We start from the raw sequence: 27,886 nt of genomic DNA on the forward strand, positions 1-27,886 counted from the left end.
ATAAATTTACTTTTAATTTCTAACAAACATGGGAAGAATTTGTCATTGATTTGAAAGAGTCATTATAAGTTGTAGCAGTGAGATTTTTGCAAGAAATATCTGTGGTAAACTATGTATATAGATTGTAACTGGATTATCTGTCTGGACATGCCTGGACACTCCCCTTTGCTGACTGCTCCTGTGGCTCCTCCCACAGACCCCGGTATAAAGGCGATTGTGTCACTGTTCCTCCCACTGTCCAGGACAGACAAACAGCATGGACGTAGATCCGTTTTATTGTTAATAAAGCCTTTCGGTATTTACTCTACTAGTCTTTTGGAGTAATTGATAGTGCATCAAAGATCAAAGTTCCTTGATCTTCACCGTTACAGGCATGGTCATTGGTCATTAATTTGTTAAATTTAAAGATTCAGAATTGAAGTGAGTGAAATTTCCAGGTGTTATAGAACTGGAAAGCTTGCAGAAATACCAATTACTACAAACTAACGACCCTGCTTAGCCTGATCTCCATTTGCACAACAATCTCCTGCCCTTTCTTTTTGTTAGATTGCCCGTAATCCCAAAATTTGACTCTCCCTGCAATGCATTCTATCACTTCCTCTGTCACTTCAGTGTTGTTTTTCTCAGCTGTCCTTCTCAGTACCTCTCCCGGTTTTACCTTCTTTCTTCCTTAGTCTTCCACTCTCGAGAGTTCTGCTACTTGAGCTTAAGTCTCCAAGCACTAGAGACCCAGAATCAATTCTGATCTCCGGCACTGCCTGTGCACTCTCGCTGCGACTACCTTACAAATACGCGCTAGTTGGTGGGATATTTACATGTCGCATATTATTTGACAGTGTACTGATGAGTGGATGAATCCGGTGAGTGAGTGGGGAGGGAAGGGGTTAATGAAAATTAAAATACGAGATTTTGGTAAATGGTGCCTGGCATGGACTAAGTGGGCCGAAGGGACTTACTGCGCGGTACCCACACCGTGAATCGTGACTCGGAGGATAGGCAATCATTAAAAACAAAACGGGCGGCAGGCGAAACAAAATCTTCCGGAAATCACGACGCGTCCGCAAAATGGGTCATGTGACACTTGTCCCACGTGGTCCGTGGGACAGCAAATTAGATTAATCGGTCCTGTCCGTCAGGAAAAAGTCCGCCGGACAACAGGGGCACCATATAAAGACCCCCCCCCCCTAAAGTTGGTGAATCAAGTTGGATGAGACAAGTTTTGTTGCTGGATCAGCTTTTCGGGCATATAATTATCGGTTATAAACAGTCACTGGCAAAGATTGATTGAGCGGTATTACGCGGACACTGAATATTGTAATTAGCCTGCGAGGGTTCCCAACAAGAGTCGGGGAAGAGTTTCGTACTGGAACGGATGACTGGTACCGGGGTCCGGTCAGCGAGCCCGCCTCTGCTTCTTGTGCCCGGCCCCCGACCCACGTTGGTGGGGAGGAGAGATGCTGAAGTCGGCGAGTTGGAAGTCGAAGCCACAGGCAGCGTTGTCGGGCCGTGACAGGCTCCGGGAACGGCTGGGCGACTTGTGGCAAGAAAAGCACTGGATCTTGTTCAAGCCGCGGTTCACAGTGCCGGTGGCCGTCTGCCTCTGGGTCGCCGAGATCTGCGTCAACCTCTGGGTCATCCATAGGGTGCCTTGTAAGTAAAGAGAGCGGCTTGGGACTGCTGATGTTACCCCATCACACAGACAGCAGGGGGAAGTATACATCCCTGGTTGACACGGTCTGTGAAAGAATGACTCGAGTTGAGCAGCACCAGAGTCTCCGGGAAACTAAAATCATGCTCAGTTCTTCGTCTCTGATAGCAAGCATCAAGGTATCTTTTAGCTGAGGAATCGTGCTTAGCAACAGGGACAGTTGTGTTGGTGTTAAATTGAAAGCGAGCAATACTAAGCGCTAACATGAAGTAGTTAGGCCGAATAGTTTGTTTCAGTTCTACCTAAAAGTCGGGCACCTACTAAAAGATTGTCGGTTTTCTCATTGATATGGTTAAATACACTTTTTAATACTATATTCATTTAATGTACAAGTCCATCGAGTTCTTAATGAATGTATAGATGTGTGAAGAAAGTGCTGTTAATTGGCTAACCCTTACAGATATTTGATATATGCATCTTGATATTTCAATTCCCTGATCTCTCCTTTTCTCTTGCTTTAAACTTCTATCCATTGTTTTGATACACATACTATGAGAAAATGATTCTATCTGCTCCATCTGTGTCTGTTGTATAACTAAAGCCCTCCAGACCAGGCAAAATCCTACTGAATATCCTGCACAGTTATTACAATGTGGCACTTGGCACTCACAAAGTACTCTGTGGTCTGACCACCGTTTTGTGAAAATACAATCTACTGTCTCAACTTTTATTTTCTATGCTTGACTTATGAAGTTGAGTATCCCTTGTGTCCTTGCTACCTTGTCTGCTTGTGTTGCCATTTTCAGGGAATTATTGACATAAACACAAGTTCCACTATTCATCAAGTTCTTTTACGTCCTTACTGAATATGTCCTGCCCCATCAAACTTCCCAAATTGCAACACCTTGGACTTGTCAAGATTAAATTCCATCTGATGTATATCATGCTGTAGTTTTTGATGCCCTTCCTCACTATCTGCATGTTTTAATCATACCTGCAACATTCCTGATCAAGTTGTTGTTATCTGTCGCAAACAATGAGGTCCTGGTGCCAATCCGTATCGTGGGAATCTCTGATCATATTCTTCCAATTAGAAACTCATTCTTTCACCAATATCCTCTGCCTCTTATCACTAATTCACCAGCTCAACTTGGATGCTATTTGCTTTAACTTTCTGGAAGTCTGACCTATGCTGAACAGGCCAAAAGGTACAAAGGTAGGAAAGGAGGTGGGGGTAGTCAGGGGAATAAATGGCACAAAGGCCAGCCCTAATGCAAAGTTATCTGAAGTTGTTAATGCAGTAGAGTTCTGAAGTTTACAACATGCCTAGAGGTAAATTTGTTTCTCAAGCTTATGTTGGGCCTCATTCTAATGAGTGCAGAGACCAGAGAGTGTAGAGTGCAATGGTACATTTTAGTGTAGGCAACCAGAAGTCTCAAGTCTCTCCTGCAGACTAACCACAGGAGCTGGGCAAGATGATCACACAATTTTCATTGTTCCTCTAATGTAAAGGAGATATTATTGTGAACAGTTGTGAAACACAAGATTGGAAATGTCACTGCCTGAGCTTTGTGATATGATGAGCGTAAAGTGCTTATTATGCACACTTTATGGGGTAAATTCTATTTCAGCAAAAGGCAATCTAAACAAGTTGCATTCAGATTTTGTTTACTGCATTATCAGTGTTTGGTTATTCTTTCCAACCTTTGAGTTTTAGCAGAACTCTTGTCAACCTTACATGTGTTATTGTAATGCTCAATCTTGGGTGATTGGGGGGGGGGGGGTGGGGGGGAGAAGAGGGCCTGCTCCTGAAAGACATTGTATAGTATATTCTGGCCTAAGTCAAGATATCTACCCAGTGAGTTGAAATTTTCCCAACCAGTATTATGAAATAAGTAAAAATTAAAAAATAGAAATAATTCAAGACATTGTAAAAAGAAAGATCATCTGTATTTTCAGACACAGAAATCGACTGGAAAGCTTACATGGATGAAGTGGAAGGTGTAATTAATGGAACATATGATTACACTCAGTTAAAAGGAGACACAGGACCCCTAGTGTAAGTAGAGTACTTTACAGCTACTTCACTGTCTCATCAAGTAACCTGAGTGCTGTAAGCTGACTAATTTTGAAAATGCATTTTGAGTTGCAGATCAATAATGTATGTTAGTAAGCTTTCTAAAAAGCATTAGTGGAAATGCATTTTGTTTCTTCAGATATGCAAAATAACAGCACTCATACCACCAGATTTTTTTTTTGTCCCATATATTCCATCCTGTGAGTTTGCTATCTTTTCATTCCAAAGAATTGATACATACTGTAGCAGTTAAACTGTTAAGCAGTTTCCTGTCCAAAGTTGCCTCAACTCTTATAACCCACTAATGTTAATATTCAGTTTCTGTTTGCTGTTCTGTACCTCACTGCAGTAAGTCCATGTTAATATCTGCTCCCTCTGATGGAAAATGCAGTATGTTATAAGGCAGTTAGAACTAGACTTGAATGGATTATGGGTTTTGTGGTATAACTGAATATCCAGTTTGCTATCAGATGTGATTTCTTGCATATATGGCAGCAGGCAGTTATATAATTGCTGGAGTTAACACAAATTTGCTGTAATGCACAATGCTGTTCCTTCTCTGCACAGTTATCCCGCAGGTTTTGTTTATGTCTTCATGGTGCTGTACTACATCACAGATCATGGAGTGAACATTCACCTTGCACAATACGTGTTTGCCATTTTCTACCTCTTCACGCTACTGTTGGTCTTTAGGATTTACAATCATACAAAAAAGGTAAGCAAATGTCAGATGTCCATTTTCTGAAGCGAGACATACTTTGGATAAGAATGTGTGTGTATAATGGCATCTAAAGTTCCATGTAACATGGAAATAGATTTGAATGCATACTGTATTCTAATCTGTCATTAATTAGCATTAAGAATGTTACGTCAGATGTAATGAAAGACCGTGAAATAGCCAGTTATGTTCACTGCACTGAAGGGTAATTTTTTTTAATCACTTTCTAATTTCTGTTCTGTTAGGATGTTCTCATTTCTTGTTACCCAGAATCTAGCCTTTCCTGGATTGGGAGCACCTGAGTTAGACATTTGATACACACTGTAGTTTCTATGTTCCATATACTGTAGCTGTCTAATGGGCCTATGGCTCATGAAGTCTGTTGGCCATGTTAATTTTTATCTATTCCCATCTGCCTGTTCATGTGTCTAAATGCCTCTTAATAGTAATATTCCTATCCTATCTGCTCTCTCCATTTCTGGTGGTGCATTCTAGTCCCTTACTGCTCTGTGTAAGCATTTTATATATTAAAAAAAAGCCCTGTAAATCTCATTTAATATTTTCCCCTTGACTTTAAAGCTGTGTCCTAGTATTTGCCATTTCTAACCTGGTAAGATAATTCTGTCTATTTTTCTACACCTCTCCTATTTTTGTTTTACTATCAGGTTGCTCCCTTGGCCACTGGCATCCAACGAAAGTGTCCAACTTGCAGTTAATATTGCTATCTGGACAACCCCTGTAATGCATCAATCAAAACTGAATACTATGCCAGATGGGACCGAAAAGTTTTATACAGCTGCAACATGACTTCTATACTGAAGTATCCCTACTTCTATACTGAGCAACCTAACTAATAAGATACAGGAGCAGAATTGGGCCATTTGGCCCATTGAGTCTGTTCTACCATTTCATCGTGACTGTAGCAAAGACTTTATTCGGAGACTGGAGTTTGACACCCAGCATAGCAGTTGAGGAAATTAAATTTGAATTACTAAATAAATCCAATGTAAAACAAAATCATAACCCAGTAACTATCAAACTAACAGGCTCAACTGTTCTGCTTGTGCCCGTTGAGATACAAAATAAATTTGCCTCAACCCAACCTATAAATTGCCTCCACAGATGAAATAATGGTGGATAGTATCACCGACTACATTGTACTTCCTCCCCTTCCCTCACCTTCTTACACTGACTTCTCATCTTTTCCAGCCCTGACAAGGGTTTCGGCCTGAAAAGTCGACTGTGCTCTTTTCCATAGGTGCTGCCTGGCCTGCTGAGTTCCTCCAGCATGTTGAGTGTATTAACAGGTTGTGTTTTTTAACATTTATGGGCTTGTCTCTGGAGCTATTGACTTAAAGGAAGTTGGACAATACAAAGGAGAAAGCTGAAGATTGAAATAAGCTTGGTCATGTTACAGGTGCCCAAGGTCCCACCATCTTGCAGGTAGCTGAGCAAAATGTGGATCTGGGTCACTTGATAGTCTCTTACTGAATAGTGATTGCTATTTTGATAACAACTTCTAATTTTGTTTTAAAGTACAGAAACAAAGATGGATTATAATTCCATTCCATTGACTTCAGGATGGCACCAAGCACCTCAACAGAAGTTGTAGCTGCTCAGATTTAATAACTTTTTAATAATTTTATTTTATTTTGGGTTTATAAGGATGGTTTTGGGGATGGAGAGGGACTTGGGATCAGGTTAGGCTTTATGATCAGGGATTTTAGGGGGTTGGTGGTCAGGTTGGAGTCTTGGTCTCTGGTTGCAGACCAGCGAAGGAGATGTAGGGCATCTGTGATTGGGTGTCAGACTGGCAATGATTGAACAAGGAGTCCTCCAGCTCAGTGAGTTGTTAGCAAGTTCCATGCAGGCAGGGGCAAATGAGTTCCACATACCCCCAGGTTTCAAAGTCGTGAGCAGAGTTCAGGACCACACATTTTGGGTGCCATTATTGGCGAGTCTGCAGTTGGAGTCCTAGTGTTCAGTGATAGGCGTGTCCTGGGATTGATGCAGAGGATCGAGGGTCAAATCAGAAGTCGAGACTTGTTGGCTGGAGTCGATCTGTGAATCTCTGGGAGTTTGCTGGGGAGGATCAATCTGGTGTCTGAAAGCACAAATCCAGGTCCAGTGGAGGCCTGTCCTGGAGTTAAAGGACTGTGCGTACATGGGTGGGTGGGTGGAAGGAAGGGGGTTGTTCTTGCTGCTGCTGGTCTGTGTTTTCTGCCTAGCATTGTGGGTGTGCTATGTTGGTGTAGGAGTGTGTGATGACACTTGCACCCCCTCAATCAGGCTGTCACCAGCACCCCCTCAATCAGTTGTGTTGGTTGCTAATGCAAATTATGCATTTCACTAAGTTTGAATGTAACCATGACAGATCTTGAAAATGCTTAGAAAGACAGTTCTATATAATGTTTGCTTTGTAAAAGACCACATTTATTCTTTCCATCTTCCCATTTTCTAGGTTCCACCATTTGTGTTTTTCTTCATGTGCTGTGCCTCCTATCGGATCCATTCTATCTTTATCCTTCGACTCTTTAATGACCCTGTTGCCATGATGATCCTCTATGTGGCTGTGAACTTCTTTCTGAACAATCGCTGGTCACTAGGCTGTTGCTTCTTTAGGCAAGTATTATAATATGTTGTTTTTAAAAGGTTTCCTTTCTTGCAAGTGGAAAATATAAAGGCCCGAGGAGGTAATTAATTTAGCCAGATAGAATGTAATCTGCACTCCTGCCTCGCCCTATCATATTGAGGAATCTCCAGGGGCTGATAAAAATGCTGTGGAATTTCTTAGGAGCATGGAGTCGCCCACGTTTGCTATTCCCGTACTCAGTACAACACCTGCTTTCTGCAGGTCTTCTGGAAGCAACCTTGTCTATGGAGTCACCTTCAATGTGGCTAATGAGGCATTTGGGCAGCACAATTTTCTGATCATAAAGGCATTTTATAGGACCTAACTATGCTTGATTTTAAAATGATTTTTAAAGCTAGTTAAGTCCCTGCTGCAGGATCAGACACTTTTGGTGTTTGTAAATGTTGGAAAGATTCACAATATTCATTCGAAATATTTTAAATCGTAAACACATTACAGCAGTTGATTATTAGAAAATGCATAAAGCAGTTGCATGTATTCAATTAAAAAATGTAAGCTATTTGAAATTTGACTCTAGCAGCTGATTTCTTCCGTTGAAATGGTCATAAACCTTTACTACACTTCACCAATGGCAGAGTTTCCTGAGGAGTTTAAGCGGCACCAGAAATTCAGTCTTTAGACTCTTGGGGCCTCACTGATTCAGCACAATTGGAAAATTGGCAGAGCGCTTTAGTCAGAGTGTTGAGTATTTCTGCAGTTTCTTGCTGGTTGCGAAGGTGTCCCCCTGCTTCCTGCCATAGATAATGTGGCAGGAACTTCATGGGCTTATCAGATAATGGAAAGAATCATGAGTTAAATTCAAAAGTCTTGGTAATTTCAGTAGGTTATAGTAACTAATCATATTATTGTTAATATGATGTTACTTTGCTCAGAACATCTTCTGTAAATCAGCTTGTCCAGAAATCTGCACTGAACCCACCCCATAATACTTGCTGAACAAAGATGATTTAGTGCAATAACTATTTCTGCATATAACTTAAATAACTAACTTCTCGATTATCAGTTTGCTTACTGCAATACCACATCTTGCTGCTTTTTTTTTTTGGAGCTCTAAAAGGGAAAACAGTGATCTGGGAAATCTGAAATGAGAAAAATAAAATGAACAATCTAGATTAAAGGATAACCATTTGAAATATTAAGTTGTAGTGTTGCGGATGCTGCGTGGCCTGCTGTGTAGTTCCTGAGGAGGCTGCACTTGGTTCTGCAAGGGTTTTTAATCTTTAATGTTTTACTCTGATTAAGCATGGTACACCTAGGGCTATCCTAAACTGGTAATTATTGTATGTTACACCACAATTGTTAACTTTAAGATTAAGTTAAATGGAAGGCTGTACTTTTGTTATTTACATTTAGTACAATTGCATCAATCCACCTGTAATTGACATCATCACTGTTTTTGTTTTGAGGTGGTTTGCTGGTGTTTTAGCTCCTGAGCAGTTCTCTTGTTTGCATGACAATTGTTTAGAACAAAGAACCAGTTGAAATATTTGATAAATCTTGAAAGTAATTGATTAGTTTCATACAGCAATCATTGAAATCTTATAAAATAATCATAAAGAAGGTATCAATGCAACATTGAAAATGCTGCTGAGATGTAGAGTGATATATTGATAAATTGCAGCAACCATAATCTCTGCTGACCTAAATGATTTAAAAAGTTTCACAATTATTTAATGTTTTATTTGTTTAAATTGAATATTCCTTCTATAACCAGATATCATTGGGCCATAGAATTGCATGATTTGTGTATATCGTCAATATAGATCGCTGTGCTGGCTCTAAAGGGGAGGTGGTGATGGAGGAAATAGCTGAGTTTCACCTTTTATCTCATGGTGAAGCTGGGAATTATTATTTCTGTAAACAATGTTCTTTGGAACAAAGTATGAATTTTATTCTGTTTGTTCCCTGGGCAGTTTAGCTATTTCCATAAAGATGAACATTTTGCTCTTCGCACCAGGATTGTTATTCCTTCTCCTCTTTGAGTTTGGATTGGTGCGGACCATCCCAAAGCTAGGCATCTGTGCTGCTTTGCAGGTATGTGGGCCTCCATGTCTCTCCAAATTAGAGTAACAGTACTAATGTAAAACCTGAGTACCTGCACGATTTTGATCGTAAGAAAAATAATTGAGGAAAAGTCTTCAATCACCCCTAGTTTGTTTTACAAAGTGGGTCAATGTTGTCTTTCCATCAAATTGTTATGTCAGTTATTTGCTAAGTGACAACACATGACTGTAGCTGCTGGAATCTGGAACTGAAACCAGTTTGCTGGAGGAACCCAGCAGGTCGAACAGAGGAGAGTAATGTTAGTGGAGGATGGCCCTGTTTTGATCTGTATTGTCAATTTCATGAGCACACCTCTGAAGATTTGTTTCAGTTAAATGGTTTAGTTGAAGTTGCTCTCATGGTTTAGTTGATTTCTTGTGCAGTGCTGTTTTCACTGGTCTCTTCCTACTCTAGTGAATTGTCTCCAGATGTATGTTTCTTGTAAGTATTGCTCATTAAAAAGTATAAACTTTACCGTCTGCTCTGAGAAGAGTTTGGACTGCAAATTTGTCCCTTGATTCCAATAGACTGTCTATTCTAACTTTATAATTGTTTCCTTAATTAATGTAAACTTCCTGTTTTTTTTTTACCTTGCCTGTTTATTTTGAGCAATTGTATCATTTTATTCTAATTGAAAACTTAAGTCATTTGTATTTGCGCAACTCTCATTTTCTCCACGAAAACCTGCAAAGCATTTCATCAAAGCTAACTACCAACAAAGACCTTGCAGGGAAACCTTACGAAAGCTGGTTTAAAAAAAATAAAAATCAATTTTTAAAATTCGGAATCAAAATTCGTGTCTCGTGCTTCAACTGTGTTCTTGAGTTGGAAATAATGAAACATTAGAATTGTAGAAGAATACTTATTGGAAAATTACTTGTATCCAAACAACATTTCATTAGTTAAATTAGCTTTCTTTTATTTGATGTTGTATTTTGCTATACAGGATTGCTCCGAGTAATTGCTTTTCTTATCACATCCATTGTTTGATTTGTGTGAGTACTTGATTATATTCTATAAGAGATTAATGAGGTTTGGCTAGATATTAGTATTTTTAAGATCAACATTTATCTACTAACTATATTTGGTTGTTAATTTAATAACCCAAGATTTTTCAGTCATAGAACACTACAGCACAGAAACAGGCCCAGCAGCCATCTAATCCATTTCAAACCATCAATCTGCCTAGTCCCAATGACCTGCATCTGTACCCTTCCCATCCATGTACCTATCCAAATATCTACATCTGCCACTTGCGCTGGCAGCTCATTCTACACTCTCACCATCCTCTGAGTGAAGAAGATGCCCCTGATGTCGTCATTAAACACATCACCTTTCACCACAATCCAACTTACTATCTCAACTTGAATGCCGAATGATGAACCTTCTCGTCAAAGGCCTTGCTAAAGTCCATGTAGACTACATCCACTATCTTGCCTTCAACAACGTTCCTGGTTACTTACTCAAAACGCACAGAGCCATGTTGTCTATCCCTAATCAGGCCCTGTATATCCAAATACTTGTATATCCAGTCCCTTGGAATACCTTCCAATAACTCCCACTACTCAGTCAGGCTGACCGACCTATAATTTCCTGGCTTGTTCTTGGAGTCTTTCTTAAACAACAAACACATTACCTATCCTCCAGTTCTCTGGCACTTCACCTGTGGCTAAGGATGTTTGAAATATCTCTGCTCGGGGCCCCTACAGTTTCTGCAGTAACCTCCCACAGGGAACACCTTGTCTCAAGACAGCAAACTCCTCGGTAATCTGTATAGGATCCATGACCTTCCTGCTGCATTACCTTACATCTATAGACTCTGTCCCTCTCCTGAGTAAATATGGATGCAAAGCATCCATTTAAGATCTACCACATCGCTTTTAGCTCCATGTATAGATTACCACTTTGATCTTCCAGAGGACTGATTTTGTCCATTGCTATCCTTTCGTTCTTAGTATATCTGTAGAAGCCCTTAAGATTTTCCTTCACCTTGTCTGCTAGATCAACCTCGTGCTACCTTTTAGCTCTCCTGATTTTAAATGTTCTCTGCATGTCTTGTACTCAAATTCCTCATTAGCCCTACCTGCCTATACCTTCTATGCTCCTCCTTTTAATTAACACTGACCTCAATATCTCTTGAAAACCAATTTTCCCTAAACTTGTTATCTTTGCATTTTATTTTGATGAAAATATACAAGCTGTCTTCTCAGCTTCGCTTTTGAAGGCTTCATTCTCATCAAATACACCTTTGCCAGAAAACTCGCTCAGTCCACACTTGCCAGATGCTTTCTGATGCCGTCAAAATTGGCCTTTCTCTAAATTAGAATGTCAACTGGAAGACCATACCGTCCTTTTCACTAATTACCTTTAAACTAATGGCATTGTGATCACTGGATGCCAAGTGTTCTCCTACACAAACTCCTCTCACCTACCCTGTCTCATTCCCTGATCGTAGATCTAGTATTACACTTTGTAGTTAGGACTTCTACGTACTGATTAAGGAAACTTTCCTGAACACATTTGACAAACCTTCCCATCCAGTCCTTTTACAGTAAGAGTCCCAGCCAATGTGCAAAAAGTTAAAATCGCCTACTATAACAACCTTATATTTCTTGCAACAGTCTGATCTCTCTGCAAATTAGTTTCTCTAAATCCTGCAAATTGTTGTGACCTATAATATAAGCCCATTAATGTGGTTGTACCTTTCTTATTCCTCAGTTCTAAAGTCTCACTGTGAGCTCTCCAGTCTGACCTGACTGAGCACTGCCATATTTTCCCGATCAATAATGCCACCCCTCCTCTTTAATCCTTGCTACTCTATCACTTCTAAAACAATAAAACCTGAGCTGCCAGTCCTGCCCCTCCTGTAACCCTGTCTCACTAATGCGTACAAGGTCATAATTCCACACTGATCCATGCCCCAAGCTCATCCTCATTTGCCTACAGAATTCCTCGCATCGAAATATACACAGCTCAAAACATCAGTCCCACCATTCTCAACCTTTTGATTCCTGACTCTGTAGGCTTAACATCTTTCTCCACAACCACTCCACTGTCTGCTTTGGCACTCTGGTTCCCATCCCCCTGCAACTCTGGTTTAAATACCACCCCCCCCCCACCCCCGTGCAAATTTTCTCAGCCTCCGTCAAAGGGTGTTGCTGATAATATAATGAGACAAGCTGATCAACATCTGAATTTATGGATTCAGGAGCTGCTGTTCTACAGGTGAGGTATTGTATGTTTTAATCCTTTTGAACCTCTACTAAATTTCATAAAGATTGGTGATTTACATGAAAAAATGTAAGATGAGGTATACAAGATTGTCAAAGAATATAAAAGCTACTCTTGACATTTTTCCTTGTGTTTCAATCTGGGATTTTCTGTCAATAGTGCAGATCATGCCTCCATAGACCTAGGGACCGAATTAAGCCATTTGAACTATCAATCATGTTTGATTTATTTTCCCCCTCAATCCCATTCTCCTGCTTTATCCCATAACCTTTACTAATAAGAGCCTATCTGTCTCCACTTCAACTATATCCAATGGCTTGGTCTCCACATCTGTTTGAAACACTCTGAAATTCCTCCTTGTAAATGTCCTCCTTTTGAGTGTGTGCCCTCCAGACTCACCAGTTATTGGAAATATCCTCTATCTGGACCTTTCAATGTTCAGTAGACTTAAATGAGAACAACCCACCCCATTCTAAACTCCAGTGAATGCAGACCCAGAGCTATCAGACATTCATTAACACTTGTTTCCAGGATCACTCTTGTAAACCTGAGGACTTTCTCCAGTACCAGACCATCCTTTAGACATGAAGCCTAAATGGATTAGTCATGATGAAATGGAGAAGCAGACTCAATGGGCCAAATGGCCTGATTCTTCTCCATATAACATATAACCATATAATAATCACAGCACGGAAACAGGCCATCTCGGCCCTCCTAGTCCGTGCCGAACTCTTAATCTCACCTAGTCCCACCTACCCGCACTCAGCACATAACCCTCCACTCCTTTCCTGTCCATATACCTATCCAATTTTACCTTAAATGACACAACTGAACTGGCCTCTACTACTTCTACAGGAAGCTCATTCCACACAGCTATCACTCTCTGAGTAAAGAAATACCCCTTCGTGTTTCCCTTAAACTTCTGCCCCCTAACTCTCAAATCATGTCCTCTCGTTTGAATCTCCCCTACTCTCAATGGAAACAGCCTATTCACGTCAACTCTATCTATCCCTCTCAAAATTTTAAATACCTCGATCAAATCCCCCCTCAACCTTCTACGCTCCAATGAATAGAGACCTAACTTGTTCAACCTTTCTCTGTAACTTAATTGCTGAAACCCAGGTAACATCCTAGTAAATCGTCTCTGCACTCTCTCTAATTTATTGATATCTTTCCTATAATTCGGTGACCAGAACTGCACACAATATTCCAAATTTGGCCTTACCAATGCCTTGTACAACTTTAGCATTACATCCCAACTTCTGTACTCAATGCTTTGATTTATAAAGGCCAGCGTTCCAAAAGCCCTCTTCACCACCCTATTTACATGAGACTCCACTTTCAGGGAACTATGCACAGTTATTCCTAGATCTCTCTGTTCCTCTGCATTCCTCAATGCCCTACCATTTACTCTGTATGTTCTATTTGGATTATTCCTGCCAAAATATAGAACCTCACACTTCTCAGCATTAAACTCCATCTGCCAACGTTCAGCCCATTCATCTAACCGGCATAAATCTCCCTGCAAGCTTTGAAAATCCACCTCATTATCCACAACACCTCCTACCTTAGTATCATCGGCATACTTACTAGTCCAATTTACCACCCCATCATCCAGATCATTTATGTATATTACAAATAACATTGGGCCCAAAACAGATCCCTGAGGCACCCTGCTAGTCACCGGCCTCCATCCCGATAAACAATTATCCACCACTACTCTCTGGCATCTCCCATCTAGCCACTGTTGAATCCATTTTATTACTCCAGCATTAATACCTAACGACTGAACCTTCTTAACTAACCTTCCATGTGGAACTTTGTCAAAGGCTTTGCTGAAGTCCATATAGACTACATCCACTGTCTTACCCTCGTCAACATTCCTCGTAACTTCAAAAAAATCAATAAGGTTTGTCAAACATGACCTTCCACGCACAAATCTATGCTGGCTACTCCTAATCAGATCCTGTTTATCCAGATAATTATTAATACTATCTCTAAGAATACTTTCCATTAATTTACCCACCACTGATGTCAAACTGACAGGTCTATAATTGCTAGGCTTACTTCTAGAACCTTTTTTATACAATGGAACCACATGAGCAATACGCCAATCCTCCGGCACAATCCCCGTTTCTAATGACATCTTAAAGATCTCCGTCAGAGCTCCTGCTATTTCTACACAAACTTCCCTCAAGGTCCTGGGGAATATCCTGTCAGGACCCGGAGATTTATCCACTTTTAAATTTCTTAAAAGCGCCAGTACTTCCACCTCTTTAATTGTCATAGGTTCCATAACTTCCTTACTTGTTTCCCACACCTTACACAATTCAATGTCCTTCTCCTTAGTGAATACCGAAGAGAAGAAATCGTTCAAAATCTCTCCCATCTCCCTCGGCTCCACACATAGCTGACCACTCTGATTCTCTAAGGGGCCAATTTTATCCCTCACTATCCTCTTGCTTTTAATATAACTGTAGAAACCTTTCGGATTTACTTTCACCTTATTTGCCAAACCAACCTCGTATCTTCTTTTAGCTTTTCTAATCTCTTTCTTAAGATTCCTTTTACATTCTTTATATTCCTCGAGCAATTCCTTTACTCCATGCTGCCTATATCTATTGTAGACATCCCTCTTTTTCCGAACCAAATTTCTAATATCCCTTGAAAACCATGGTGCTTTCAAACCTTTAACCTTTCCTTTCAACCTAACAGGAACATAAAGATTCTGTACCCTCATAATTTCATCCTTAAATGACCTCCATTTCTCTATTACATCCTTCCCATAAAACAACTTGACCCAATCCACTCTCTCTAAATCCCTTCGCATCTCCTCAAAGTTAGCCTTTCTCCAATCAAAAATCTCAACTCTAGGTCCTGTCCTGTCCTATGCTTCTCCATAATTATATTGAAGCTAATGCTATTGTGATCACTGGACCCAAAGTGCTCCCCAACACATACATCTGTCAGCTGACCTATCGCATTCCCTAACAGGAGATCCAACACTGCCCCATCTCTAGTCGGTACTTCTATGTATTGTTGCAAAAAACTATCCTGCACACATTTCACAAACTCTAAACCATCCAGCCCTTTTACAGAATGAGCTTCCCTATATCTTTTTGTCTTGTAGTCTAAAACAGCTTGCATACTCTAAATGTGGTTTAACCAATACCTTTAGTCTCAGCAGTACATCCTTGCTTCTATATTCTAGTCCTCCAGAAATTAATTTAATAAATTAAAAGAAATATTTCTTTTCCGTACTACTGACTGGTAAATTAACCTTGAGGAATTCTGCACTAGGATTCCCAAGATAGTTTGTAACTATGATACCTGAATTTTCTTCCTGTTTAGAAAATAGCAAGGCAGACTGAGGAAGATTACACTTGGCATTTGAAGACAGTTACCCTCGCCCCCTTCCCCCCAGCCTAATGGAGAGTGAATACAAAGGAGCCGGGACCTTTCAGTGGTTGAGCCTTCAACTGATCGGATGGTTTGGAAGGAGGTGCTGCTGGGGAGAGGCCCTGCATTTATTCAAACAGACCATCCCAATCCCTTCCTGTACATCGATAAGGGCCTGTAAGCCTGGCGAATTTATCTTGCTGGTGCCCCTGCAAAGAGTTTTAGCTACCAGAGAATGAAGAGGCGAAAGCAAGGAATGAAATTAAGCAGCAATTGGCCAGCGAAGAAAAGAGCATACAAGTGAAGCTGCATTTCTAAAGACTGTTGTTCAAAGAACAATCCCTCTGATCAGCATTTTGTAGGTAGCCATTAGGGATGATAGCGTAGATATGCACAGGGTAATTGGGAGGGTTCTGAAACGGCAGTTCTCCTGCCCTATTTGAGTAGATCCTCCAGGTTGGCTTTTGTCCAGATGGGCCGAGAGGACAGACTGTTAAAACATATTTGGTGTCGGGACGTTTAGCAAAAATGCATTCAGTGACCAACCTTCAGGCCTGAATATGCTTTGAAGATTAAATGTAAATGCAGCACTGGATCATGGGTAGGTAATCCAGATCAGTACCGTATGAAATGGACAGTAGCAGACCCAATGCTGAGCCCTGTGGAACACCGCTAGTCACATGACCCAAACAGAAAAGGTCCCCTTTAACCCTACTGTCTTCTGCCAGTCAGCCAATCTTTTGTCCATGCAAGCATCTTCCCAGTAACACCACGGGCTCTTGGTTTGCTAGGCTGATACCTGTGTGGCACCTTGTCAAAGGCCTTCTGAAAATCCAAGTAAACAACATCCACTGACTTCGTCTACCCTGCCTGTTATTTCCTTGAATTCAAGCAGACTGTATATCATGTTCAAAGTGCATTAATTATCGAAGAATATTTAAATTGTACAACCTTGACTTGTTTGCTTACAGGCAGTCGCAAATCAGGATCTTGGAAAGTACCTAATTTTAAAAAAAGACCAACCCCCAATGTGCACAGAACAAAAAGTGGGGGGGGGGGGGGGGGGAACAAATCAGACAAACAATAGAAGCAAGCAACAGCGGCATTCTGAACCAAATTGAGTCCTTGGATCCAAATCTTTGGAGTAGGCCTAAAGCCTTGGTATACGGGTTCAACATATTAGTGAGCCACAAAGTTCACAGACATAAAGTACAGCAGCTGAGGGCAGTCTCACAGCCTTAGCATCATGGAGAAAGGAGCCCCCAGACTGTCTGGGCCTGTGTTTAAATTGTCTGAAGGAATCTCACTTTGCAGTAGGACCTGGGCCCATCTGCAGTGAGTCGCTCTGGGCCTAGATTTTGTTGTGGAAGAAGCCCTTCTTAACCTCCCAAATTGGTATGCAGATCAATCTAACCTTGCTCAACTGTTAACATCCTGCCCTTCCAGTCCCTGGGTCCCTGGTGGAGCTCCAGTACTAATACCAAGTTATTCGTGTTACAGTATATAATTAGCAAAATAAATTATGCTAGTTTAGAAAGTAAGTAAACCACTTGCCTAGGTCCTTTTTCCAGCTATGTTTAATGCCAAATTTGTTTTTCTCCATTGATACTGTTGGACCTCCAGAGTAGTTGCATTGTTTTGTGTTGATGTCATCACATTTTCTATTAATTTGAAGTGGGAAAATTTCTGGTAATCTTTTTGTTTTAATAACTGAGGGGTAGAAAACCAGTTCAATTTATCAGAAGCATGCAATGATATGTGCATTATGCAGGCTTTTTTCCTGTACAGAGGACTGTCTGGTTCTGTTGGACCATTTGATGCTCTATTCAATCACCTGAAAGTGGGTCACCTCCTTTATATTAAACTTGATGTGGAAGTCAAAGGTTGCGTACTGAGAGGATCATTTTAACAAATAGAAAAATTGAGTCTTCTGTAAAGCTTTTTTTTCCAACAAGAGGTGGACTCTGAAAATTATCTAATTTCACTTTCTACAACCAAAAGAATGTTTGCAAAGAGCTGACAGATCCATTTTTATTCTGGCATCTTCCCCTTTTTCAGTTCAGAAGAAAGGACTCAGTCCAAAACATCATCTGTTTATTCCTTTCTATTGAGTTACTTCAGCATTTTTTATTGCACAGGCATGAGGAGTCATGTGCTATATAACTTGGTGTATTGCTGAATTCATGACTGATAAAGGTATTTTTCTTTATTTAGGTGGTGCTGGGTTTGCCCTTCCTGATGGAAAATCCTGTTGGATATATAGCAAGAGCATTTGATCTTGGTCGCCAATTTCTCTTCAAGTGGACAGTGAACTGGCGCTTCCTGCCTGAGAGTGTCTTCCTCAGTCGTTACTTCCATCTTGCACTATTAGTGGCACATCTGACTGTTCTGCTTCTCTTTGCAATCTGCAGGTGGAACAAGTGTGTGCATTTTTCTCAGTATTGTGTACATTAAGTGCATTGTTTCCCTTTCTCATGCATGCCCTTCTCTTTCACACCTACTTTGCTCATGTTTTGGAAATTCTTTGCTTAGTCTTTAGGAGCGCTGGTTAGTTATTTGCTGGAAGTTGGATTTCTTTCCACAGTCATACCATGAATGAAAGATCAATAGAAATTCAGATGCTGCAAATCTAAAATAGAAACAGAAAATGATCGAAATACACACTCGGTCAGGCTGCACCTGTGGGTAGAGAAACAGTTTTTCAGATCAGAGCACGGAAGTGGAGAAAAGAAACTTGCATTATAGAGGGTGGTGGGGTGCAGCGTAGGTCTGATTGTTATGACATGGTGAATAAATAGGATCATTCTGTCAGGTTTATCTGATTTTAGTTCTCTTCAGATTGTGTTGTATATTTTAAATACCTTCAAATCCATTGACTGTGGAGTTCTGTAGGCACAACAGGGTTACGGAACAATTGTAATTGTTTGGACGTCCCTCAGTGCTGAGTGCTTCTCTAACTTTTTCACAGAATAAGAACAGTGTTTCTGCTGAAACATTTCAGAGTTCTGAAAACCCACAGGAGAATGATATTCATTCCAATTTATTCACTTTTTCAATTTGATTGAGTTACTTCCAGATATGGCACTAATTGTTATTCCGTTTCATGTCCTAGATCTGAAGAGGGAATGCTTTCACTTCTGAAGGCCCCAGAAAAGAGACAATCACAACACAAGCCTTTAACTGCAAATCATATCCTTTAAAAATCATTTAGTTTCTGAATGTTTGTTATTGAGTAACTGACCACAAAATCGGGAGATGAGGGCTGAATAGTAGAAAATTGACCTAACATTGAACAGTATAGGGCCTTCAGTCCTTGATGTTGTACCAACCTTTTAACAACATACTTCAGATCTTGCTAACCCTTCTCTCCCACACAACCCTCCATTCTTCATCCTTGAACCTATCCAAGTCTCTTAATTCTCCCAAATGTATCTCCCTCTATCAGCGCCCCTGGCAGGGCATTCCATGCACCTACCACTGTGTGTGCGTGTGTGTATATTTTTTTCAAAATCTTGCCTCTGGCATTTTCACCCCCTTCCCCCCCCCCCCCCCATAACTTCCTGCAATAAGATTATCCCTTCTCATTAGCCTTTTCTGCCCTAGGGAAAAAGGAGCTGGCTGTCCACTCTACCTATTCCTTGTGTCTTGTACACCTTTATCACGTAGCCTCTCATCCTCCTTTCCTCCAAAGAGAAAGGTCTTGGCTTAACTTCCCCTCAAAGGCATGCTGTCTAAACCAGGAAGCATCCTGGTAAATGTCAAATGAAAATTAGCTGATGTTGGAAATTTGAGCAACACGCAGAACACTGGAGGAACTCAGCAGGCCAGGCAGCATCTATTGGGGGAGGGGGGTTGAGGGGGAAATAATGTCAACATTTCAGCCCAAAACCCTTCAAAAATCTCTTCTGCACCACCTCGAAAGATCAATCTTCTGACTAATGGAGGCCAGCACACCATACGCTTTCTTAGTCACCCTCTCAACTTGCACGGCAACTTAGTAAGATCTGTGGACCCCCAGGACCCCTCTGTTCCTCCACTCTTGCAAGAATGCTACTAGCCCTGTGTTCTGCTTTCAAATTTGGCCTTCCAAGATGAATCATGGATAATATAAGCTGAAATACAAATACTTCGCTTTTGTTCCCATTCAGGCATGTATGCTACAGTCAGCAAAATCCTCAAGTCTTGCCATAATTTCCACTGCTGCATGTACATAATAGATCCTGTAACTTTGGCATTACTTTCTTTTGGGCAGCTTAATCTAATCTTGTGTAATTTCTCCTTGGCGTAATACATGTACGTGATCTTCAGGAATGTAACGTAATCAGGAGAGCCTCTGAGAAGACTTCCCTGATTTAATATTAGTAAGAGTTGGTGATAATTTTGTACCATAAATTAGATTCATTTTTTGACTTTGTAGGTAACAAAGAATGTGCTTGGGTCAGAATTATTTAGTCGTTTCAGATTTTGTGTTAAATCATAAGACACTTGGCCCCTCAAGTCTGCTCTACCCTTCCATCGTAGCTGATACCTCTCAATCCCATTATCCTGCCTTCTCCCTGTAATGTTTGACAGTGTCCAACCAAGAATCTATTATTCTCTTTATATTCAATGACTTGGCCTCAACAGCTGTCTGTGGCAATAAGTTCCATAGATTCACCACCCACTGCTAAAGAAATTCATTCTAGTGTGTTCTAAATTGATGTCCCTTTATTCTGAGGTGGTGCCCTCTGGTCTTATACTCACCCACTACAGGAAACATCCTTTCCAGACTGTGTAGACATCCACTTTGTGGGCCTTTCAATATTCAATAGGTTTAAATGCAATTCCGCACTCTTCCCCCCCACCCCCCCCCCCCCCCGCCCCAATCTTCTGAACTGAGTGCAGGCCCTGAGCCATCAATGCTCCTTGCATTCATCCTTTCATTCCCAGAATCATTCTTGCTAACCTCTAGACCCTCTCCAGTGCCAGCACATCTGTAGATCATTGTCCCAGAACTGCTCGTAATACTCCATGTGGTCTGACCAATGCCTTTTAAAGCCTCAGCATCACATCCTGCTCTTGTATAGCAGTCTTCTCCAAATGAATGCTAATATTGCATTTGCCTTCCTTACCACCAATTCAACCTGCAACTTAACCTTTAGGGAATCCTACATGAGGAATTTTCTGTTTTGAAAATGATCTGTACCTTTTGTTCCTTCTACTAATGTGCATGGCCATATACTTCCCTACACTATATTTTATCTGCCCCTTTGCTCATTCTTCCAATTTTTTAGTCGCTCTGCAGATTCCATGCTTTCTTAACACTGTGTCCCTCTATATGGATCTTTGTAGCATCTGCATACTTGGCCTTAAAGCCATCAATTCCATCATAAAATTGCTAACATACAATGTGAAAAGGAGCAGTCCCAATACCAACTCCTGTGGAACACCACTTATTATTGGCAGCCAATCAGAAAAGGACCCTTTATTCCAACTTTTTGCCTCCAGCCAATCTTCTATCCATGCTAGTCTCTTTCCAGTAATACCATGGGCTCTTACCTTGCCAAGCAGCCTCATGTGCAGAACCTTGTCAAAGGCCTTCTGAAAATCCAAGTAAACAATCACTAACACTTTATTCTGCCTGTTATTTCCTCAAAAGAATTCCAAAGTTTGTCATGCAAGATTTCTTTGAAGAAACAATGCTGACTGTGGCCTACTTGAATCATTCGCCTCCAAGTACCCCAAACTTCACCCTTAATAGACTCCAACATCTTTCCAACCACTGAAATTGAGCTAATTGGCCTATAATTTTTTTTTTCTTCTGCCTCCCTACCTTGAAGCGTAGAGCAACATTTGCTTTTTTCCTGTCCTCCAGAATCTAGTGATACTTGAAAGATCATTAATGCCTCTAGGAATCTTTGACTACCTCTTTCAGAATCCTAGGTTGTAGTCCATCTGGTCCATGTGACTTATCTACCTTTAGACCTTTCTGAATTCTAAGCACCTTCTCCTTGGTAATAGCAGCTATGCTCACTTCTGCCGCTGACACTCAAATTTCTGGCATACGGAAATGTCTTCCACAGTGAAGAATGATACAAAGCACTTGAGGCCACCATTTCTCTGACCGCTTCTTTCACCCCTCCCCCATTATTACCTCTAGAATATGACTATCTTTGGGATGTATCTATCCTGCACCTTCCAAATTGCCTCCATAAATTCCAGCCATTGCTATCCCTGCTGGTATCTCTGTCCAATCAACTTTTGCCAGCTCCTTTGTAATTCCCTTTACTCCACCATAATATTGATCATAGTATGGTAGAACACAACCTGCAGTTCAAGAAGGAAAAGATAAAGTTCACTGTCTCACAAGGGTTCCTTAATTTAAGCTTCCTAATCAAATCTGGTTCATTATGCAACACCTAATGTTCTAGTGGGCTCAACCACAAGCTAGTTTGAAAAGCCATCTCACAGGCATTCTGCAAAATCATCTCTCCCTTATTCCATGTACTGCATGTATTGAAATAAAACACCTTTAGTTCTGTATTCGTCACCCTTTTTGATTTTTGCCCCCATTTTTGCACTTTTTCTACATTTTTGAACTTGGGCTGAGAGTAGTGATACTGGGAATCAGCATGGGACAGGAAATGATGCACATTAATTGGCAGCAAGCCACTAATTCCCAAATTGTCATTTTTTGATTTAACTTAGCAAACCATGTTGAATTAGATGTTGCTTACTTGATAATCACAGAATTGATGCTAATACAAAATGTTTATCAAAATGTTAAGTAACATGCTCCTCTATACATTTAAAATAATATAGTGCTGATGCAACAGTTTCAAATACATAAGTACTTAATTTTCCCTTAATTGAAGTATACAAATTGTATTTGTTCTCTTCACCTCAAATTTCATTGGCATCTGTTTCAGTCGATCACTACACTACCAATTCTATGTTTGGTACTTTCATACTCTGCCATACCTTCTATGGAGCACACATGTGAAAAAACTTGCTCATCTCCTCAAGTAAGTTCCATCATTTCACAATGTAACAGTATGTACAAAATTCTGTGAGGGCTCAGTGGGTCACACAGTATCTGGAGGGAAATGGACAATCATATCGATGTTTCGGGTTGAGACTGGAAAGAGCAGGGAGATGGCCAATATAAAAAGATGGAATTGGGGGGAAGTGGTGATGCAAAAGCTTTGGGTAGTGGGGGAGAGGGGTGAGAGAAGGGGAGAGTGGGTATGTAAGGAACAACGTGTGTTCCTTCTGTTCTTGGGTCACATAAATGGATATTCACTGAACACACCATGTTTAAGAGCATTTGCAACTCCACACTATCACATAACCTGAATGCAGTAATAGCTAGTATTTAGGCATGGGCTTTTTTTTTAAAAAATCAAACATTTGCTAAAGAAGTCCCAAATGATATTCAAGTCCCTGACCACCTTCCATGATGATTAATGGAATTCCCGTAGAGGAACTGCTTTCATAAATACCATGACCACAAGAGTTGATCAGGTGAGTCGACTGCAAGGCACATGTCAAGAGCGATTCAATACTTACCCCCCCCCCCCCCACCACCCCGAGCGCTGTTCCAGCCAATTTCTGGAAGTCAGCCCATTAGATCACCTAAGTATTCATTCCCTCCACCACTAGAATCCAGGGTGCAATGTACACCATCTACTGTTTTACCAAGGTACCTGAATTGAAGGCTTGAAATATAACTTTTAAAGTGTAGAACAGCAGAATTTGAGAAGCAAATAATCATTAGTGGAAAATTAAGGATACTTGGGAGTAAGTCCACTAAATCATTTTATTTGTATTGAATTGCAAATTTTATTCAATGCATATTTGTAACTGAAGATATTGGGAATATTGTGGCAAATTGTCTATAAACAATTTTGAGTACAGTGATACAAAGGGCAATTATATTTGTATGTTGTGTATTTTGGGTGAAATGTTTTAATCAAATTTCATGTTTTTTTTTACCTTGCATGCCTTTTGCATACTTCTAGTTGATTCTGTTTTAGTTAGACATTAACATAGTTTCCAGACTACTAGGCATTTACATATTACAGAAGCAGATTAAATGAACTGTGTGCAGGAAAGGGATAGTTTCCTGTTCTGTTGACTGAATGTATTAAGGGTGATTATTTGCTTAGAACTGAGCCCAGGGAAGTCCTCTGTGTCTGTTAAAGATGACCAGATTGCGGGTTTTCTTACTCAAGAAGTTGCTTATTACTTTCTTATTCAAAAGTAAATCATTGTGATATCATTTATTCTTCTTTCAGAGTTCTTATTTTAGGACTGATTGAGATGTCATGGAATACATATCCCTCAACTGTGTACAGCTCTATCTCACTCCATGTGTGTCACGTAATTATTCTGCTTTCTCTCTGGTACGGCCATGCTGAACCTGAGAAGGGTACACCAAATGAAGACCAGGATTTATTGAAAAAGAAGAAATGATCGAATGGACTTGGAATTGGGCTCCAGCAAGCAATAATAATTTCATTATTAATATCACAGAGGGAAAACTTTAAAAAAATATATTTAAAAAAAAATGATGGCCAGTAGCTGCTGCTCTGAAGTATTAAGGATTTGTCCTGGATCCACTGGGGACTCCTCAAACAAATTCAATGATGCCTGTAACCTTGATTTCTGAATGTCACTTTGCAGTCCAGTGAGGTTTTGTGCTCGCTGTCTTCTAAAGCATGAGGTGCAGAGGACTTTAGGCCTGAGGATGGACAGATCAACACTGCACTTACCTGTGGAACAGTGCACGTTAATAGCTTTAAGTTAATTTTTCTTCATAGTGTGATTTTTTTTTCCAATTCCAGATGTGTTTACTTTCACTTCCTAGCATGCACAAAATATTCCTTTAGAAGGTCTGTGAAATAAAATAAGTGGCAGTATCAAGAATTCATTTTTAAATGTGTATAATAGTTTTTCATTTTTCTTTAAAGAATGGTTTTTGTTTAAATGATTGTATTTGAATTATTCTCTAATTAAATAATGAAATAGATTTCAGTTTAACAGAACTCCAATTATACGAGTCTTTATGGCAGAACCAGAATGAAAGCAGTAACAAACTGTCATGCTTAAATGGGATTTCCATATGTTGTCCATTCTGAGTTGTAGGTTACTCCTATATTTGTCCTGTGGGGTTAGGAAATCTATACATGTGAGATGTAAGTGGAGAAAGCTATAGAATCATTTATAGAACAAGAACTGACATTTGAGTAAAGGTCAGCCATGCCAGTGGGTGGTTGTCTGTTGTGTATATTGACAGCAAACCTATGTGGGAGTTTCTTTTAGTGTTACAGCCATTGAGGTTAAGGGTAAAATGTGAAAAGTTTGAGGGAAACATGAGGGTGAGCTTCCTTATTCAATGTTGTGAGTGTGGAACAAGCTGCCAGTACAAGTGGTACATGCAAGCACGATTTCAACATTTGAGAAGTTTGGATAGGTATGTGGTTGGTAGGGGTATGATCCTCCAAGTGCAGGTTGGTGGAGTAGGCAATTTAAATGGTTCAGCACAGACTGGCTTGTTTCTGTGCTGTACTTTTCTATGACTAAATGGGGACGTTCCACAATCTCCACCTCAGAGTCCATGTCCAGTGGTACAAGTAGTCCTCACAACTAGGGTTTTCCATGGGTGCCCTGACATTCCCTTTGTTCTCTACAAAGCTTTGCAGGGCTGCTTTCCCGACTGTCGGATCTCACTGTTATCTCATCTGCCCAGTCAGTTGGAGCTGACTTTACCTGCTAGGAGAGGCATGTCCCTATCTCACTGGGGAATGAGGCCTCCCAGCTACCCTTGCATTTAGTCCATCTATTGAAGTGGTGTACTGGGGTGTGACCACTGGCATGCAAGCATTTCTTGGAGCTGCTGTTAAGAACTGAGTTCCAGTGGGACTGAATGAATGAACTGCCCCAGAATGGATAAGACAAGCCCCTTCAGAGGTGCTACCTCTCCCTAGACACTTCATTCAATGAACCATGCTGGTAGTTATTTTTAAAGGAAAAGTGTTCTAAGATGTGATGCATAATTTCCAATTAATGCCAAAGTGGACTATGTCTCGAACAATTTAGGTATGTTTATGATGTGTCTAAAAAATATTGCTAAATAAGTTAAATTTGTAACTAAAAGGAAATTTGAAAAAAAATTGGTATACAATTTAAAAAATAGTCTTCATTACAACAGAAATATCCAGTTCCTGTCCTTGATTTGCATTTTTAAATCTGTAGCTATAAAAATCATGTCTCCACTGGATTGTGGTACATAGAAAATAACTTTACTACTACCCTGAGTCTATGAAGTCTTCTGGGGAGTTTCTTTTAGTTGTTCCTTGTAAATCTGTAATTTTGAGGTCATAACATTTTAGCCATTATAAAAGGTACTAATCACAGGAAACATGCAAGGACAGAAGATCCATGGTGCTTTTCCTATTTTAATTCATCAAAATCTAAATGGTTCTCCAAAGACTCGTTCTTTTATTAGCCCAAACTTCAGACCATTGAATTAGATGGCACTCAAAGTCCTGATCAATTGATGCAAGTGTTTTGAACCCATTGTATGTCTACATCATTGGCATGGACAGTCAATCACTACAAGGTGTTGTATTGAACTTTGAAACCTCAGCATTTCAGTCTTAATTGTGTTGCCCTTCATGTAATAGATGTTTTTGTATATTTTCTTGAAAGAATGCAAATTGCTCTAACCCCATTCTGTGGGCAAATACATTTTCTACACTTTTCAAACCAAAGGGCTTTCTACCCTAAGTAGTTGACTCTCTCTGCTCTGATTGTGCCAAATTTGAAAGGAAGTGAAAGTATTTCAAGGTATAAAGAGCTTGATGTCTTGGTTGTGTGGGACTTGTTTGTGCAACTCCACTGGTTGTCTGGATAAATGTAAAGTGCCAAACCAGTCTAGAGAGTATAAACAAAAGTTAGGAGAAATAGTCAGAAGCAATAATTAGCATAAAAATGTATTGGGCTTCAGGCATAAATCCCTTGAGACAAAAACATACTTAGATCAAAATTCTTGTTTCACCTATGGAATTTGAACTGCTTCATTGTGTACTAGTTTGGGTAAATTCAATGTTGGCCTCTGTCCTGTCTTTATAGGTGGAAATAGTGAGAGGGGTATGTTATTTTGTTTATTTACTGAAATAGAATATTTTAAACATTTTTTAGTTAATTTGGATAAAAGTCTGAATTGTCTGTTACAGAACTTTGTTACAAATGCTGATTTTTTTTTATTGTAATGCAATCACTGTATACTAGAATATTGGAACTTTTTGACATGCTGAGACCTTCATTGGGGTGTTACCAAATGCCCAACAGTCATAGGGAACTACAGTACAATATTTTGCAAGGCACTGTATGTAGCAGGTGATTTGGATAAAGTTTTACATCTATGAAAATAGAAAATGCTGGAACAACTCAGCAGGGCAGGCAGCAGCTGTGAGGAGGAACTATTCACACTTTAAGTTGAAGACCAGGGAGAGGGATTTCCATCAAATTGTTTATGTAAGTGAAATAAAAGCAATAAAGAAACTGTTCTGAAATTGTACCATGCTTTACCCAGCAATCTCCATTATTCTTGACCCATCCTATGCAATGCAGTAGTTTATTTTTTACAGCTTTGCAACATGACAAGTTTATATAACTGATTGTATAAAAAAAATTCCAACAATCTGTGTCCAACACAAAAGCTGCCAAGCTCATATATACTGTGTAGCAAAGAATGATGCAAGCCCAGTTCACTAATTCACTAATAGTTTGGACATTTTAGGACATTAAATAATGCAATATTTCATGAAGGCATTGCATGATAATACAATGGGAAGTATCACTAACTTAAATCCCCTACCACATTGAATTTATGAAGCATTTAGTCAATGCTAGTTACATGTATACCGTCTTTTCATAGATATGGATTTTACTTTTTTCTTAATGTGTAAATGCCACTTCAATTGTCAATCAGAATGAGGATGCCTTTGTCCAAAAAGGAATTCATGGTGTTTTTGCAAGTTTTCTTGACCTTTTCAGACTTGAGAGCACAGTGTAGCTACCTCCCTCCCCCACATTGTTAAAAATGTCCAAAATAGAAGTCTTAATGTTTTG

At 40.0% G+C, this 27,886-nt stretch overlaps 1 protein-coding gene across 3 annotated transcripts; it reads left to right on the forward strand.

Annotated features, from left to right (window-relative positions):
• Positions 1–1,188: 1,188 nt before the first annotated feature.
• Positions 1,189–27,332, forward strand: alg3 (ALG3 alpha-1,3- mannosyltransferase). 3 transcript variants are annotated; one of them, XM_059944168.1, is made up of 9 exons: positions 1,190–1,650; positions 3,608–3,707; positions 4,293–4,440; positions 6,905–7,065; positions 9,010–9,130; positions 17,984–18,180; positions 18,882–18,957; positions 22,628–22,773; positions 24,046–27,332. In XM_059944168.1, exons 1-9 carry the CDS (start codon positions 1,455–1,457, stop codon positions 24,221–24,223), a joined length of 1,323 nt encoding a protein of 440 aa, XP_059800151.1. In that variant the 5' UTR covers positions 1,190–1,454; the 3' UTR covers positions 24,224–27,332. The 3 variants fall into 3 exon arrangements, with proteins under 3 accessions (XP_059800160.1, XP_059800151.1, XP_059800142.1); XM_059944159.1 differs by having other exon boundaries at positions 1,191–1,650; positions 17,984–18,189; XM_059944177.1 differs by lacking the exons at positions 18,882–18,957; positions 22,628–22,773 and having other exon boundaries at positions 1,189–1,650; positions 17,984–18,189.
• The last annotated feature ends 554 nt before the right edge of the window (positions 27,333–27,886 follow it).

Source organism: Hypanus sabinus, chromosome 2, assembly GCF_030144855.1.
Source record: "Hypanus sabinus isolate sHypSab1 chromosome 2, sHypSab1.hap1, whole genome shotgun sequence".
In the NCBI taxonomy this organism is placed as follows: domain Eukaryota; kingdom Metazoa; phylum Chordata; class Chondrichthyes; order Myliobatiformes; family Dasyatidae; genus Hypanus; species Hypanus sabinus.

Bases quoted from the DNA above. Each gene is read 5' to 3' on its own strand.
- alg3 (XM_059944159.1), top strand. From the start codon at position 1,455: ATGCTGAAGTCGGCGAGTTGGAAGTCGAAGCCACAGGCAGCGTTGTCG. The intron at 3,708-4,292 runs GTAAGTAGAGTA...TTCTCTGCACAG, and splicing joins GGAGACACAGGACCCCTAGT to TTATCCCGCAGGTTTTGTTT. The intron at 9,131-17,983 runs GTATGTGGGCCT...TTCTTTATTTAG, and splicing joins GCATCTGTGCTGCTTTGCAG to GTGGTGCTGGGTTTGCCCTT.